General features: G+C 42.0%; 2 protein-coding genes across 9 annotated transcripts in view; one reads left to right on the top strand and one right to left on the bottom strand.

Annotated features, from left to right (window-relative positions):
* DOCK7 (dedicator of cytokinesis 7) overlaps positions 1–17,116 on the top strand; it is a 97,793-nt gene that overhangs the window by 38,596 nt on the left and 42,081 nt on the right. For all 7 annotated transcript variants that reach the window (XM_030455721.1, XM_030455728.1, XM_030455727.1 and 4 more), the window contains exon 15: positions 16,609–16,726. In XM_030455721.1, coding sequence (XP_030311581.1) covers positions 16,609–16,726 — 118 coding nt within the window. The remainder of the gene's footprint in view (positions 1–16,608; positions 16,727–17,116) is intronic.
* ANGPTL3 (angiopoietin like 3) lies at positions 388–9,923 on the bottom strand. Of its 2 annotated transcripts, XM_008500549.2 has the most exons (7): positions 9,382–9,923; positions 8,603–8,713; positions 7,634–7,751; positions 6,741–6,854; positions 5,175–5,270; positions 3,059–3,331; positions 388–1,888 (listed from the first exon to the last, which is right to left on the bottom strand). In XM_008500549.2, exons 1-7 carry the CDS (start codon positions 9,877–9,879, stop codon positions 1,686–1,688), a joined length of 1,413 nt encoding a protein of 470 aa, XP_008498771.1. In that variant the 5' UTR covers positions 9,880–9,923; the 3' UTR covers positions 388–1,685. The 2 variants fall into 2 exon arrangements, with proteins under 2 accessions (XP_008498771.1, XP_030311589.1); XM_030455729.1 differs by lacking the exon at positions 6,741–6,854.

Raw genomic sequence — 17,116 nt, 5'->3', positions numbered from 1 at the left:
TGTATTACTTTTGACACTTTCAGTGACTTACTTTGTTTTCTTTAAAGCAGGGAGTAACAATGTAGAAAATACACAATCCCTTTGTTCCTATTTCCATTTTGATTTAAAAATCATTTCTTTGTTTACAATGCTTGAAAAATAACATCTTCTGAAGATCTGGAATATAATCCCAGGCAGGGAGCATATTTCTTTTCATTGTGTACCACTTATAATACACAGCTTTTTTACAGTATTTTTGAAGACATTAAGCATCTTGAGTCGTATTTCTTCTTCAGCTGAGTAATTTCACAAACTTTCTCACCAAAGCTGTTGTAAAAGTTAGATAAATACAAACCAGGTTTTTATAAACCAAAACTTCAAAGAAAGAGTTTAGTCAAGTCCCATATCTCATGTCTTTTCAAAAGTTTGATTTATTAGTTTATTTTTAGAGGCTGGGCAGGTAATTAAACATCACAAGCCACCAGTACAAATAAGCAGCACTGTGTGATTTCTTCTTTGTGATAAATCCATGCAAAGTCAAAGTATTTTCACATTTTTATCTGTAATTAGCATGCCCTGTTCACAGTTGTTTTGCTCTTAACAAATTACAGTTCAAAACCATTTTCTGTGTAGTTGCAAACGTTGAGATAAAAAAAAATCCGTACTGTACAAGGGTTGGTTGAGGGAGACAAGTCAATATGACTCAGTGGAACTGCAGAACCTGAAGTCTTTGTCAGTCAACACTTCAGAGCCATCCATCCACAAGCATGTCAGGAGTTCTCCAGCATCAGAGCATTCTGTAGCTGATGTTAAACAAATGTGAATGTTCTCAGGAGCAGGACTGACACTGTCACATAGGTTGTGCCTACAGGATTTGTTGGTTGGGATCTCTGACTCCCTTGGAGTTGCCCCAGGAGCAGCTGTTCTTTATTTGAAAGGTGTTTTGTTGTGTGCTTCATTTAATTTCTTGGGTGTACTTAAAGGTTGCAAAGGGGTCACTCTGATTCCATTTCAAGTGAGGAGAAAAGATGCCTGAATCAATGCAGTGAGCTGTGGAGCTTAGGTCTTGACTTTCAGTAAGAAAGCATCATTCTTACCAAGTGTAATATGTAAAAGATGAAACCTGTGCTCTGGCTTCCTTGCTGTGTGTGTTCAGGTCTACAGCTGCCTGAGTGCAGCACTTGAGATAAGGTTGGCCTGAGCCACAGCTGAAAATCTGTCTGGAAATACACAGAACCCTAAAATGGGTAATTACCCATCTGTCATTCACTCACAGCAACAGTAACATGAACCAAACATCAAAATAGTTACTTTATAAAACAAAATCTTTTTCCCCCCCTATAAATTAATACCTGAATGTCTTCCCTAGCATATTGCCAGCCCTTCATTTGCTGAAGATCTTTTTGCATTCCCTGCTACACAAATGTAACAGCCTGGAAACTCATTCCCCCCCAGGAATATTTTCTAATACATCAATAGATGGTCAGTTCCTAGGCACTAGACTGTCATCCTAGGGAGGTGGAAGCTCCATGGAAGTTACAGCACATTGGCACTGAGGCTGAAGAATACTCACCAAACCCCCTGTAAGACCATCTCAGATGGCTCAGAAGAATTTACCATCCAGTGTATGGACTTAGACATGCATCTGGTATTAAATATCACATGAACTTCTCTGATGTAGTAGTGTTCAGTCTCTGTGTTCTGAATTAAAATGCACCAGGCTGAGCATTCAGTGAAAACTTTAAATCTGTTGGGTGTATCATGATTTTGGTTGACTTGAGCAAGTAGTATCTTCCTTTCTTAGGCTTCCAGTATAAACCTTTCCTTCTCTCCAGTCTTCCTCTTGACCTCGGGGTGACGTATTTCCCATTCAGATTGGTTTCCTCACATTCACTGTGCCACCAGCCTCCTAAGGGGAGATGTTGTCATGTCAGTTCCTGTCAGTTGTACCCTGACAGCTCCTCTTAGCAACATAAATCTGCTTTAGACCACTTCCAGCAGAAGGGACAATTCCCTGGCATACCCATATGAATGGGGACACTTACAATTTAGCTCCACACTTCCATGTTTCCCATCACCCTCTATAACTGACCTTCTGATTTGTTGATATTTTCCTCAGGTACAGATAGTTAAATCTCTGCATCTATGGGAGGCTGAAGAGCTTTTAAAAAGCAAACTTTTTTTTTTATTTAATTGCTTGAAAAAAGCAAACAAATTCTCTAATCTATTGGCTGGTGTCCTTAACCACAAGCTTAAATTTTAAGCTCAGTTCTGCTTGCAAAGAACTGGCAGTGACTTCATGCTAAAAATGAAAGTTTAGCACTCTAGAAGTCATTGGCCATCTGCCTCATGGTCACTGGAGCCGAGTAAAACTCTCAGTGTTGTTTCAGGCACTAACAGTTCTCAAGCCTAGAATGGCATGCTAAATGTTCGTTGCATGAAGCAGGTATCTGGAGGGCAATTCTGTATCCTGGGGTTTAATCATTAACTGCTTTTTCAGTTCTGTTGTTATAAACTGGCAGATATAAAAGCTTCAGAAAATCAAAGAATGAGGAATCTTTTAACCCATTTATCTTTAAGGAGAGATATTTTCAACCTTGCATCTCTGTTGCTCTTTTGAGAGGGAATATAATGAGTCTACTTGACAAACAGCTAAAATCTGCCTTTGAGTTGGGAAATCACCATCACTCTTAACTTTTGGTTTGTGATCAAAATGGAATCAAGAGTCAATTTGTCTTCTGGGTTTTGTTTTTGTAAGGAGGGATTAAACAGTCCAACTTAGGGCTTCCACACCAGACCAGGCAGCAGAGGAAGAACTGCCCTTGCTTTCATATCTCAGAATCTTTTTAGTTTTTTTTAGTTTTACCTGTATATGAATTAGAAAGGTGATGCCTTATTGGAGGACCCTGCTATCTGCCAACAAGAAACATCATCTGCCTTTTCCTGCAAGTGGAGAGATGCTGCTGGTCCTCCCTTTTTCCTATGTGAAGCCAGGCTAATAGTAGTAACTACCCACTAAAGCACCCATCATCCTTCATGTAGCACAGAAACTCCCATGTTACACCCAACACACTGATACCTAGGTAGTTTTCTGGGCAGTTGAAGTCATTGGCTATGTCCATGTCGTGGTCTTTAGTTGAGAACCTCAGTTCTGTCTGCTCTGGCAGGGCATTGGGGATGCTCCCAGAGACCCTTGTAAGCTGGAGAGTGTAGTTTGTTTCAGGGCCTCCCAAGCTGAAGGAATACTCCACATAACGTCTGCTGTCCTTCCAGTCCTGCAGCTCAATCCTGAAGATGTAGTCCCCTTGTTTAGTCATGGAATAGATCTTGTTCAGGCCCAGCCAGAATTCCTCTGCAAAAGTGTAGGAAAGAGATGCTGTGAATATGGAGCCAGACAACAAGACTCTTACTGTGTTTTTCAGATCCCTGACCCACACCTCAGGTAGCTCATTCACCTCTGAAATGTCAGTAATTGAAAAGAGGTGTTCAAATCCTGCACAAAGTCCCAGTCAAGAGGTGACAGAGGTGAGGACTGGGGGACAGAAGTCACCAGGCAGAGAGTTAATAGAGAAAGGGTTAGGTGATAAACTTTCCCTGAATCCCTGTATCTCTCACACTGCTACTGAATTTGTTTTTACAGATAACCTGCTGGTAGCATGTGTGAAAACACAGTATTTCAAAGGATTCATTAATTGCTTCAATTAAATCAATAATATGAGTCCTGGGCACTTTCAGAGGTCTCCTGCTACATTCTTTTTGTTTACCTCTTCTTAATTGCACACCCATGATCAATAAAAGCAAGAGCTATAAATGAGCTGGAGCTTCTCTCTCAACTTTCCCACCTCTTGTGAAACTCTGAGAGGGATCTCAAGACATTTAAGAGATGTGCAATCCCAACTGTGTGACAAATGAAGCACATGACATACATAAAACCTAATTGCCATTGTTGGATATTTTAAGGAAGGAGCTGCAGAACTGAGATGAGGTTTTGATACCCTTGTGTACAAAGGGAATTTAACTTGAGCATTTTCCTTTTGCCTAGAATTCTTGATAATCAGTTTAATTAGTTTCATAAATTATATTCATTAGATGGCTTATTATCAGTGCTGCTGGTATCAGTGCACAGTAGGTAACTGCCACATGGAGAAATAGTGGAGCTGAATATGTATGCCATACAGAGAGGTGGCATTTAAAGCAACAGAAGAGAATATGGTTGGGTGAAATACCCCTACTATTTACAGGAAAGGAGCAGCAGCCTGTTGGGTTTAATCACCTTAGAATACACAGCACAGAACTGAGCAGGATACAGAGTGATGTGATCCTCTGCAAAGTTTTTCCAACCCTGAGAAGATTTATGTCGGTGTAGGAGATGGGAACTGGAGAGCAACCAAGGAGCAATGGTAGCATTCCATAGAATCAGACAAATTACCCAGGTAAAAGTCTACCTGAGCTGGGAACTACTGTCTCAATATCCTGGAAAGCCTGGGATAGAGCAGCTCCTTGTTGTAAAAGAGGTGGGAGTAAGTCAGTAAGTGAGGTTTTGGTCTGTGCTGTGCCTAGGAAGTCAAAATGTTTTCTAAACAAAAGCAAGCTCATCTCATTATAGGGAAAAAGAGGGGAAATACTCTACGTGGGGAGGCTGTTGGGCAGCACTTGGAGCTATAAATTCTTTGGAGTTGATGATTAACAGGGAAACGTGGGTGTTTCCTCACCCTATCCAGCCATGGAGGGGATTGGCCCCTGAGCAGGGAAGCAGGAGGGGTTGGTGCAGGGGAGCAGCTGCAGCCTTGGGCACTCCTGAGGTTGGAAGTGTTGGTGTGGTGGTTTTACAGGAAACAGGGTTGCAGAAAGTTCAAAGAGAAAGTGGTGACAGCGATTTGGGGAGATTCTGAGTTTGTGTTTGGTTCAAAGGCTTTGGGAAGTGTTTTTATGAGTAATAAAATCTCATTAATCCAAACAGCTTTTAAAGCATTCTGTCCTTGATTCAGCAGAAGTTTCTGAACACACATTTGAAGGTGTGTCTTTAAGAATGGTGTTTGCTGGTTTGAGTTATTTGTTGGTAAACAGGTTTTGGTGTTCTAATGATTAGGTAAGCTGTTGAGATTTCACTGTGGGTTTTGTCTTCTGTCAGTAATAAGATTCAGCTTCTCAAATCAGCTGATACAAAGAAAAGAAGCAATAAAAGGCTTTTTTACCATTGAGGTCACCAAAACCATTTGTGTAGGCATCCCAGGTTTGGTTGAAATCTAGTGATCCATCCACTCTCTTCTGGATTACAGTCCAGGAAGTGCCTGTGAATGCAAAAGGAAAATAAGTCCCAAGCCTGGATTGTTTAAAGCACTAGAGAGAAGATGGAAAGTTACTGAGAGACCAGCAGCTGCTGACCTACAAGCTGTGGCTGCCCTCACAGGAGCTTGCTCTCTACCAAAGGGAATAAGAAAATGGGATTCATTGGAAATGGCTCCATGTGAATCCCACTCATTCTTCATTTTGCAATAAACCTGAGCACACGTTTACTGAGCTCTAGAGCCTCTCAGCTGTGCAGAGGGCAGCTGCTCCACTCCTCGTGGCCTTACTGATTGTCCATGAGTGCGCTCTTGGGTGCTCCAGTTTTGAGGTAGAATGAGTTAACCTAAATCTTTATCAAAGAAATTGCAGGGAGCCCAGCTGAACAGATCAGGGCTGCTCAGGTGTCCTCTGCCACACGTGCAGTGACTAAGGTCAGTGGACCTGCTTTGTTAAGCTGCCTTAACTGGGTTGTTTTTGTTTATGAGGGCTGAGAAACACAAATATAGAGAAAATGATAAAAAAAAAGAGATATGAAGCATTCCAGACATTTTATCAGGTTATCAGGCTCCCTCTACTGATAGTGCTTGGCCGCAGGGAACACAGCTCTACAGAAGGTTGGAAGAGCTGGAGGCTGTGTCCATGCCAGGGACTTTCTCCTCCCCAGGTCATGACACCCTCATTTTACCAGTTTCAACACATGTAAGCAGAGGAGGTTTTTGCACGGGGCAGCCCCATGCTGTGCTGTCTACACATCCAAACAAATGCCATATCCCTGCCACGTTTACATCGCTGTGCTCACAGCTCTTGGGGTAACTGTGGCAAAGGGACCCTGCAGGGAAGCAGGGCAGGACACACAGAGCAGCAGTGCAGGGTGAACTAGGGAATTGGCCAAATGGTGTCTGAATCTCTGGGGAGGGACAAAAGGAACAGATCAACAGGTTTCTTACAAAGGTAGAGCTTGGGGAGGTGCAGAGCTTTCTGGTGCCTGACAATTCTGGACCTAAATGATACATGGCTGCTGACAGGAGTCCTCACTTTTGGGTGATTTTGGTATATCTAAGTCTCAAACAATAACCCTTGTTAATGAAAAATCTTTATTAAAGTCTTTCCTATTTACAGTTTGCTTTTCTTTGGAAAAGCTACTCTTGGGTGCAATATTATGGCATTTATAATTGCCATTTTAATTACTGATAGCTGAAGGGGCTTGATTTTTTTTAATGCACCTAATTCATGTCACAATTGAAATTCCTTTCCATTGTATGAGGAAGAGGTGGTGACTAAAGAATGAAAGCAGTGTTAAAGAGACTTCAGGGCAAGGAAAACCTGAGTTCAGAGCACAGACAGGCCAGTAAGAGAAATCAAGAGGATAAAGTCTGCTGAGTTTTTGTGTACTTTGGATTGAGACACAGTTTTTTGGCTTATAAGAAACTACTTAATTGAAAATTAGGCTGCTGATAGCACAGCTCTCTTACCAAATTTCATTTCACAGTAGACATTGAAAGCTTCTGAGCCCTTGGGCTTAATAGTGTAAACACCACTGGAGTGCACACCACTGTTGTAGAGAGCAGTGCAGTCAGGGGTGGCACCTAGGGGAGCAAGCAAGAGGCAATTACAAGTCCTGGTTTAGATGTGCTAAGTTTTAACCCATCTTAGCAACTTGGATTTTTGTATGGGAGAGAGCCAGAACAAAACCTAGAGCAATGTTTTCAGTAATGTTATTTTGCAATAAATGTCACAAAATGGACGAACTGCTTTGGGTTTGGTAGCAGAATTGCCAGGTTGTATGTAGGTTGGACCACCTATATTTTTGAAGTTACACAGGGTTTCAATTTAGATAATTTTGGGGAGTTTCTAAGGCCTAAGACTAAACTCTGGCAGATGGACTTTTCCTGTTCCTTGTGAAGTTGCCAATAAATACCTTTCCCATTGCCAGTAAATACCATTCCCATTGCCAGTAAATACCATTCCCATTGCCACAGTTCGAGGATGCCTCAACTTTAAAGAAAGCTTTTCCAGAGCTTAAAACAAGCCTGCATGGAGTAAATCAGTTCTCTGTCCATACTTTCCAAGACATACCCTAGAAGTGGCAGTAAAAGGATGGTCACAGAATGCATTTACAAGGGGTGGAGGTGAGGACAGGATTAGTGCATTATTGGACCTTGGTTCTGTGTGTCTCCTCAGAGACAAGTACACCTATCATAGGGCTAAGTAGATGATGAGATTTTTTCCCCCAAGATTCAGCTCCATCCCCCCAGTGCTGTACATAACCTAAGAATCTTTTTTTGCTTTTAGTCTTGGACTGTTAAAAACCAACACAAGGAGGCTGCAAGATGTTGGGTTGCAGGAATGAGAGGTGAGGTCTCACCATCAGCGTTGGGCGTCACAGCGGTGGCGTTGTGTGCAGGAAAGGGGGTGCCCTCTGGTTCTGTGTGCTCCTCTGTGAAAGAGTTCTCTGCCAGTTCCTGGAGCTCAATGTGGTTTAGCTGAAAGAACCATAATTAATGCTAATTAATGTTAATTATTGTTAATTTCCCAAGCCTCTGAGCTGGTGACCTTCGTGTCTTGAGCCGGACAGCGTCATGCGGAGATGAATTTTTCTTGTGAATGTAATCCTTTAGAATACCCAATTTGCAACACAAATATAGCTTGAGAACCACGTTGGTGGGTTTCAGTTGCATGAATGTCAGCTCTCCCACCACTCAGAGAAGGTGGGATTTATGAGGTGAGCAAATGACCCGTTCTCAAGAGGTGCATCTTAATGGGCAAACAGATTTGACTTATTTCCTCAGGTGACATCACTTAGACAAATAATACCAACACCTGAAGAGCCCAGAACCAGTGTTTCCTTAAGCTGAAATGCATTCTCCTTTTAGAGCCTCCTCTTAGGAATAAATTAAATATGAATATGTCAGTTATAGCCAGCATTATGGTGACACATGTTGAACTGCAGAACATGGCTCCCTACTGGAGTGAATATTGGAAAAGAAGAAAGGGGAAGTAATTATACTTAGAAAACCAATGGAAGAGCAATAATAGTATGGATAATGAGAGGAGGGGGAAAAAATAGAAAATTGGCAGTCAGAAAATCCAGCATCCTGGTGTGGACAGACAGTATTTGAAAGCTGTGCTCTTGGTCATCCTGTGCCTGACATCACAGAATTCTCTCACTCAAAAAGTCACATAGTAGTGGTCAAACTTGTTTATACCCTCATCTACATGCCCAAAAGGTGAACAAGAGGGATGGCTGACCTGAATGAATGGTTGGGCCACTGTGTCCTTCTGTGTTCTGAGAGCTGGCGAATTTTGAAAAGAGAAATAGAGATGATTCCTGTACCTTGTCCTCCAGCTCCATTATTTGATTGTGCTGTTTGTCCAGTTGCACGTGCTGGTCCTCTACAATTTTGAGAAGTTGCTTGATGTCATTGTCCTGCTGCTCCACAAAAGCCTGAGGATGGGAAGAAAGGAGAGTGGTGGTCAGTAGCAGCAGCAGACCTCCACAACTTCTTGTTGTTGTTATTTTCCTTCCATTTTCTGTCCAGAGCAATCACATTCTGTGAAGTTGGCCCTTGATTCACACTGGATGTTGGCCACCCATCAGAAAAAGGAATGATTCCCAGCATTTAGGGTATGAGCTTGGGAACTGTGAGATCTTTCTGCTTTAAAATGAATATCCACTATTGTCTCCCACAAGTTTTTTTTGTGCTTCTCCAAAATGCTGCTAGTACTGCCTTTTCCACAGGAAAACTTGCACCCTTGGTAATCACATTGTTTTCCTCACTGCAATAATTTTTAATGGTTATTATTTATTAGAATTTCTTAAAACTGATTTGGAAAAAAATACTAAAATAAAAGTACAGAGAGTTATCATTTCACAATTATAACTTCACAATTTTCTAACTGATTTTGCCTTGGATTTTTACTGCTAAATAAATCATATGTCAGATGGAGACACTGAGTCTTTTGAGATGATTGCAGGGATTTATTTCTCAAAATAAGCAGTAGTATTGGAGTGAAGAGGAAGGGAAAGCATGGGTATCTGTTGTATAACTGCTGCTAATAGCATTAAAATTTACTTTGGCTTTGTGTGTCAGAGGCTTTCACAACTCTACTTACTTTGAGTGAAGAAATTTCTTTTGTGTCTTGCGTTGAGGGCTGGATAATGGCCAGTTTGGTGACTTTGTCTTCCAGTCCCCATACTTTCTCTTGCAGCTGGATTTTGTTTTGTATGAGGTCTTCAATCTTCGAATTCATCTCCTGTGAGAGGTTTTTTATCTCTTCGTTGTGGATTTGCAGCCTGGCTGTAGTCTGTCGGAGCTGTTCTTCTTCTTCTTTGATTTCACTCGTTTGCTGTGAGAGCTCATAAAAGGACCTATCAAAAATGTAAAGTTTCTGAAAGATGTCATTCATCTGCCCCTTCGTCTTGTGGACAAAATCTTTAAGACCATGCCCAAGCTGGAGGAGTCCATTGGCCAAGATTCGTACATCATCCAACATGGCAAATCTTGATTTTGTCTCAGGAGATGCAGCAGAATCAAAGGAGGAATATTCCTTCTCAGCTCCAGCTGGGAGAGCAAGTGGGGCAATGAATAGAAAGCCTAGAAAGACTTTCATCTTTTCTGCTCCTGAACGCTCTTCAGTTGCTCAGGGTGCAGAGGTTTTTGCTGTGTGACTGCTCAGGGCTGAAGAATTTGATCTATTTATACTCCTCTTCATTTGGGAAGAGGCAGACCAAGGAGTTGATCATTAACCTGTGTGTGTCTGAACAAACGTAACCCCTTTCAGATGTAGGTTGATACCTGGGAAGATAAAACAGAGAGATGGGCACTTTGCTGATAAAACTGGGCTTTGAACTTTTCCACCTGCCAGACCTTCTGTTGTGAAATGTTATTGGTGACATCCTGGTTTTCACACAATGCTTTTAACAGATTCATTTGGGGTCATAATCTTGATAAGGACCTAAATGGCTTCTTGTTTGTGTTCTATAATGCCTTTGTCTGCCTCAGGAGTATGAAAGGGGTTACCATACTGAGGAGCAGTGGGTGCTGTATTTCAGGTTGTGCAGCTCCTTGAGAAGCTGTGGAAGGACAGAATATTCCCAGATGATTCACACAACTTGATTCTCATTTTTTACCATTTTCTGAGGTAACTTAATGTGTTGCAGTGGATTTACTTGTCATCTAGTTCAGATTAAGTGAGAAAGAGGGAATTAGGTCCAGAGATTGCCTGGATGTGATCCTACTATGTTAAGGTTTGTGCAGTAATTTACACCATATAAAACTTATTTTTTAGGAGCTCTTTTCCAGAGCTGGGTGAGATAAATAATACCTCACTTACATTTCTCACCTTACCATTCTTCCTACTGCTTAAGATTCACACTACATAAAGCAAGCCTGAAATAAATGTCCTGTTCTGCAGTGGGTCTCTGCATGGCAGTATGTATGTTTTTCAAGTAGTATTGCAGTATCAGTGAAAGGTATTTTTCTTTCTGGGATCACTCAGAGCAATCCAAGAAAGCAAAATCAATCCATGCATAATGTAGCCTCTACTTTGGAGAGTTTTCAACTTTTTGCTAGATTCTTGTATGCTTAATAATTCTTCCCCTGGACTTTCTGTTGTCATTGTGCATGAGGCATCAATAGGAAAATTCTTTTAAAGTTGTTATCTCACACATTGAGCTTCCTGTGTGTTGAAGGGTTGATAATATGCAGGTAGCCTCCCCACTCATAACTAAAGAACTTGAAAGGATTTTAGATCTCCAGTTAATTGGTGGGAAATATTTTGTATTAGTATGGTTTGGATCAGACTTACTGGAGTAACTGCAGGAAGTATAAAAACCAGCAGGAAGATGCAGATCATCAGGCCTGGCAAATGTAGGATTTACCCTTAAAAACAAACAACAATCACTGTTCTGTACCAGGAAGCATAATTTTGAAACACTTGAGCAAGGCAGCAAAGTAATAATTTAAATAAAAAGGAAGGGAAGGGGGGTGGGGGGGGAAAGGAGTTCCTGAATAATGAGAATTTTAAGGATTTGGGCTTTGCACAATGCAAAGAGTCAGGGAGTGGGAGAGCAAGAACAGCTCTGCTGCTTTCCAGGAAGCTGAAGATCTATGAAGAGGCCTGAGATCTGTGTGAGACCACAGGTCTCACCTCCTGTTTGCAGCTTGCCTTAAATTAGGTCAGAAATGTGCACATGCAGGTTGCAGGAAGAATGGCTCTTGCCAGCTGAGTGTCTGTCTGCTTCTCTGTTCATGACCCTTGTGAAGCAACAATGAGCTGAGCCTGGCCAGTGTCTGCTCATTCCTGGCAGATGCAACACATGGTGGAGAAGAGTTATTTACTTAATAAGTAATTTACTCCTTTGAGCCCGGAAGGCTTTGGGCAAGCAAGGAGTTGGGTTATGGGCTGTTCAGTATTGCTCCTGTACATCCATCCAGTCACTTGCTGATCATCTCTTTTGCACTGAACATTTGGTATGTTGGGGAAAACATGATGGCTCCTTCATTTCTGAAGGAACACAAGTCACTCGTTGGAGACTGAGTGGTTCTACACATTTGGGGTGTCAGCAAGCAGCCAAGAGGTGAGCAAAGTGCTAGGAACCTCTTGCTGTGTCTCAGAGTCCATGCCACTCTTGGAGCTCTAGGGAAGCCGTGGGAATGAAGTTGTTTTGTGCAGAGGAATGAGGGGTAGGTAGGACAGTGTGTTTGTTTCTTCTCTGATGCTTAGAGACAAAGCAGTCCACAACTCAAGACCACCACTGGAGCTCCTCATGATTTAGTGGCTAAGGTGGTGTAGTACTGACAGATGGACTTAATTATCCTGAAGGTGCTTTCCAACCATGATGATTCTCTGATTCTCACAGGTTGAAAGTTACCCACATACTCATGGGTTTTACTCTGTGCTGGGAGTCAGGGTTTGGTTTTGTTTTTGTTGGTGCTGCCTTTTTAATGCACAATTATGACCTTGGGTTTGGGCAGGGAGGAGTCCAGTGCATCCCTCCATCAGGTGCTTCTCAGTGGTGTTGCACTAGGTTTGGGTAGATGGCATCAAGCAGGGCAAGGCTAAAATATTCTAGTGATGAGATTGGGAAGCTCAGTCTACACAGACACAGAATTGGACAGAGACTTTTCCTGAAATTAAACACCATTTAATCTCTCTGCTTCTGCTTTATCAGCAATGTATTTTAACTCCATCTGTAAAAATCTAGCAAGCAGGGCTCCAGTGATAATTGTTATTTTAATTCTTAGGTTTTTTGTGATAATGAGTATTTTTCATGATTAAGTTGTACAGTGGAAGGCTATCATGCCCTATTAAATCAGCATTTTTTCAGATTAGTTTCTAAAGAATCTTTTCAAACCACAGTTCATTTAACCATACTAAAAATTTGTTTGTTTGAAGGAATCTTAGAACTGTTGGAATTATTCATGGGACAGTGGTGAGTCTGAAGGATTTGCAGTGAGTCATCATTCCTGCAGTGTTTTCCAGTGATAATATCAGTGGAAATATATAAAGAGCTTTCATATGAGTAAAAAAACCCAAAACAGATGCAGCCCATAATCTGGACTGATCTTATTTTGCACTTCTGTGGGTAATTCTTAGGGTTCTTAAGGCTGCAACTCTGAAAGGTTTTTGAATGGTAGAGCAAGATACAGAGCATCTGATAATCCTATTTAAACACCTCCAGAGCTTTAGACAACCATGTGGTTTTGAAGAATTTGTCTTTTCCATAGGGAAACTCCCTGGATTGTCCCTTCTGTAGATGAAGCTTTGGTATGGGTTTTATCTGGGTCTGTCACTTCTGTAATAGGGAACAAAGTCCATCCTCTGGCATTGAACACAGGGATTTTGGGCTGCTAGATCTGAAGAACTTTAATTTTAATTTTTTTTTTAAAGATACATACTTTTTGCAGTCCCCTTCAAAGTATTTGAGTGGCTTTGATTTTACAGCATTTCAAATGAATAATTTTCTCTTGTTCTCACAGTCACAAGAAGTCTTTCTCAGTTTTGTTTTAAAGAGTTTTGAGGGGAGAACAATTGTTACAATTAAACACCATAAGATTCAGGGGCTGTAGCAATCCTACAGGGAAATCCAGCCTCTGAGAGCTGCTAGCCCAGTCAAGAAAAGACACAGATAACAAATGTGATCCTGAAGATCTTTCATGCACCTGAGTGACCCTTGTTAAATGGGCTTTAAATGATTTTTATAGTAGGAATAAAGCAAAGAAAAAAGGTCTGTGGGTTTTACTGGAAAGGGAAATTTTCATAATGCTTAGACATTCCCTCTAAGAGTTAGGATCAGTTCTTAATGTTTTGATACCTTTATGAAGGATTTTGTAAAACGGCCACAATCACATTCTATAAATATTTAGAGGAGTGCCTGGTGCTCCAATTTCCTTGGCCTGAGAAGCCTTTGCACTTTAGCTATTCATTTTATGCAGGTAAAAGTACTTTTGAGCTCTGTTTGAGACAGGAGTATAAGCTTTGCATACATTTTGCACAGCAGCATCATAAAAGCTCCAGACCAAGGTCCTTGGCTTCAGAGCTTCTGGCTAAAACTTCTGTCAACAGAAACCTGTGAATATTACCATCAAGAAGTAGCTATTCTGACTGTTCAGTTCAGTCCCTGTGTGCTTCACATTGTTGGTGTGTTATTTTCAGTGTTATTTTCATGGTCAATCTTGATTTATGAGAACAACACTCAGTGCTGTGCCACTGATTTTGCCTTTGAAAGACCATCAGCTCTGGTGTCTCTCATCTCACCTCTGCAGTGAGGCAGTTTCTCTGCTTTGCACAGAAGTCTTGGTTCATTTTTTTTTTTTTTTTTGAGGCTGATGGCTACACCTCTGATGTCCTACAAAGTCTACTGAGCCCTGGTGTTTGTGCACACAAATACGAAGATGAGACCCTGAGTGAGATGTAATGAATCAAAGGAAAGGGGGTAACAAGGGAGAAACCAAGAAGTCAGCCTCCCAGTGTGCCTGTTAGACAGGGGCATCAGTTCCTTGGAGATATTTATAATGTTCACATCAGTTTTTCAACCATCAGTCTCTTTCCATGACTCTGTAGCTGTGCTGATGAAGATCTGTGGTTCTCTCTTGGTAGGGTTAGGTAAAATAGGATTTTTTATTTGGGGTCATGTTCTGATGTGCAAGCAGGGGATTTCTTTCCCTTCTTCATATGTAAATTATCAGCAAAGGGACAGTGCCTGTAATGGGAAACCCTCTGGAGAGAAGCTGCCTGAGCAGGAATCAGCATCCAGCTCTTCTCTGACAGTGGGATCTGGGCATCTGAGCTCTCCACAAGCAACATGAGCTTCTTCCTGCAGGATCACTGTCCTCTGAGCATTTCACATGCCAAGGGCTTAAAAGGCATCAGATGGGGGAGCAACCTCTACATTTCCTCCTTAAAGCCCTGCCTGATGTGTGTCATCAGCTGCAATGTCCACTTGTAGGTCTCTAGCTCCCTCTTTCTGGAGAGGCCTGGAAGTGATGAAATGTCTCTGCTCCCAGCAGGCCAAGTCCTAGCAGAGGAGGTGGCAGAACTGCAAGCTTGGTTTAGACTCATCTCTGCTCTTCAGAATAAATCAGTCCTAAGTGTAAGGCTGCCTTTAATATAGGGACCCTGCAGCCTGGCTTCACAAATACATTAAATCCTTCTCTTAAGCCCTAATAATACTTAATAAAAGTTTTATGAGCAATGTACATTTTAGAGTAAATTTTCATATCCATTTTCATTTTAAAAAGAACATCAAGGAGCAAATGTATTCATGCCAGAGCAAAGTAATTTAGTACAGTCACAAAAATGGCACAGGCCCCCTCTGAAATACTGAGAGAGCCTCGATTAGGCAGAGCAACCAATAGGGATGGGATTCAAAAACTTAATTCACCATGAAGGACTCGAAAGGGAAGAAATTCCCATGTGCCACCTAAGCACATTCCTCTGCCTGGAGGGGTGAAAAAGAGCCAGACTTCATAATGCTGCCCCAGGCAGTCTTCTGGAGCTGTGCAGATGGGCTGCTCTGGATAGGTGCTGACCCAGAGAACCAGCAGAACCCGGAGCCATCAGCACCAAGTCCTTGGATGGATTTGCCAAAATGTCAACTTCTAGCACCATTTCAAGCAGCCCACTTTTCCAGGTGGTCCTCTTGGAGGGTGACCTACTGCTGGCCCAGCAGGTGGTTTGGATACCCTTGGCCTCTAAAAGGCAGCAGGTACCTTCACTGGGCAGCTAAATCACTGCTCTCCTGACAATCAAAAATGGGTCTCTTTATTTTCCATCTACTGTTGCCTGCACTCTGTAGCAGCTGCTTAAATATACTTAAAATGTCCTGCTGTGCTCCTCACTGCAGTTGTCTGTGCCCATCTGTTGTCTCTCTGGGACAAGGAACAGTTGGAAACTCTTTCCAAATAGTTTTCAGATTCACTGAATGGTTCCCAATGGGCACAAAGGGGAAGGGAACCTCTTTTACCTCCTGCCTTACAAGCCAGGGCTTCTTACAGAATTGATTGCTTCAGTGTGTGGGCAAAATGCAGCATGGCAGGTTTTTATCTCTGGATGGAAGACAAGAGCATGAGCCTCTCACCTAACCATGGAGCTGTGGTGAGCATCCCTCTCCATCCCTCTTGTTGGAGTGTGTCCAAGGGGGAATGACACCACTCCAGTGGGCTGTGGATGGGAGGTGGATAATGGGTTTCCAGGTTTCCAGGCTCACTTTTCAAAGACTTACAATTCTTACACTTGTTTGTGGGCAAAAACTGGTGCATTTCCATTGAATATGTGTTCATATGTGTGCTCCCATGAATATGTGTTCATTTTCCTTTGAATATGTTTCCTTGGAGTGTGTTGAGTGGAATTGTTCAGGGCCTGTTGCCTTTTTTGTCTTTGTAGGCACATTCAGGGGACTTCTTGTGGTATAAATTACTTGCTCATAAGACAGGGTTGGTTTTGTGAACATGTGAAGCCAGCTTGCACTTTGTTGGCAGGGACTCAGCAGGGCTGAGAGGATGGAAAATTTTGTAGAATTTTGCAGCTCATTGCTATTGTGGAATCACTGGCAAATTTCTAGATGTATTTTTCAGGCCCCCTTATTGTAGGAACAAATTCAAAGTATGATGGCAGTTTAAAAAGCTGTGTCTAAAATAAGGAGTCATTATCAAATCACCTGTCTGGATGTGCACTTACCTTGAGGAGAAGACCATCTGGCTAATAGGAAATGTCAAACCCTTCACTTTGACTCTGCCTGTTTCCATAGAGGTTTAAAGAATTATTTAAATGACATAAGGGTGTGAATCTTCTCATTCTCACAGAGGGGTGCTCAGTTGATGCCTTTGTCTCTTGCAGGAATCTTCTTTATGTCTATCCCCAGAGCCTTAACTTTGCCAACCGCCAAGGATCTGCCAGGAATATCACTGTAAAAGTCCAGTTCATGTATGGAGAGGACCCAAGCAATGCCATGCCGGTGAGGAGAGCACTTTGGGCTCCACCTGAATGCTGCCTGCCAGTACTGCAGAGCACACATTGCAGCAGTTAAATCCTTGTGTTAAACAGCACTGAAACACACCTCAAAATAACAAGCTTGAGGGAATATAAAATCACAATATTTCAAAGAGTATGTTTGTATAGAGTTTGCAACGTAACAATGTAGTAGCTAGTGTTTAACCAGAGATGTTTGCAGTGGACACCCCTGTTTTAGGAATAGCATCTTTAAAAGCAGTGGTTAAGACTTGTGATCAGCACTTGGTAAAGATCTGCACTGGGGTGGTAACATTGATCAGGGCTTCAGCCACATCTGTGTGCATGTGTAACAGGGCTTATTAAACCTCTGAACTCTTCACTGATTAGGTGAAAT

The sequence above is a fragment of the Calypte anna genome, chromosome 8 (genome assembly GCF_003957555.1).
Source record: "Calypte anna isolate BGI_N300 chromosome 8, bCalAnn1_v1.p, whole genome shotgun sequence".
NCBI lineage: Eukaryota > Metazoa > Chordata > Aves > Apodiformes > Trochilidae > Calypte > Calypte anna.
This window is presented reverse-complemented; position numbering and strand designations above follow the sequence as displayed.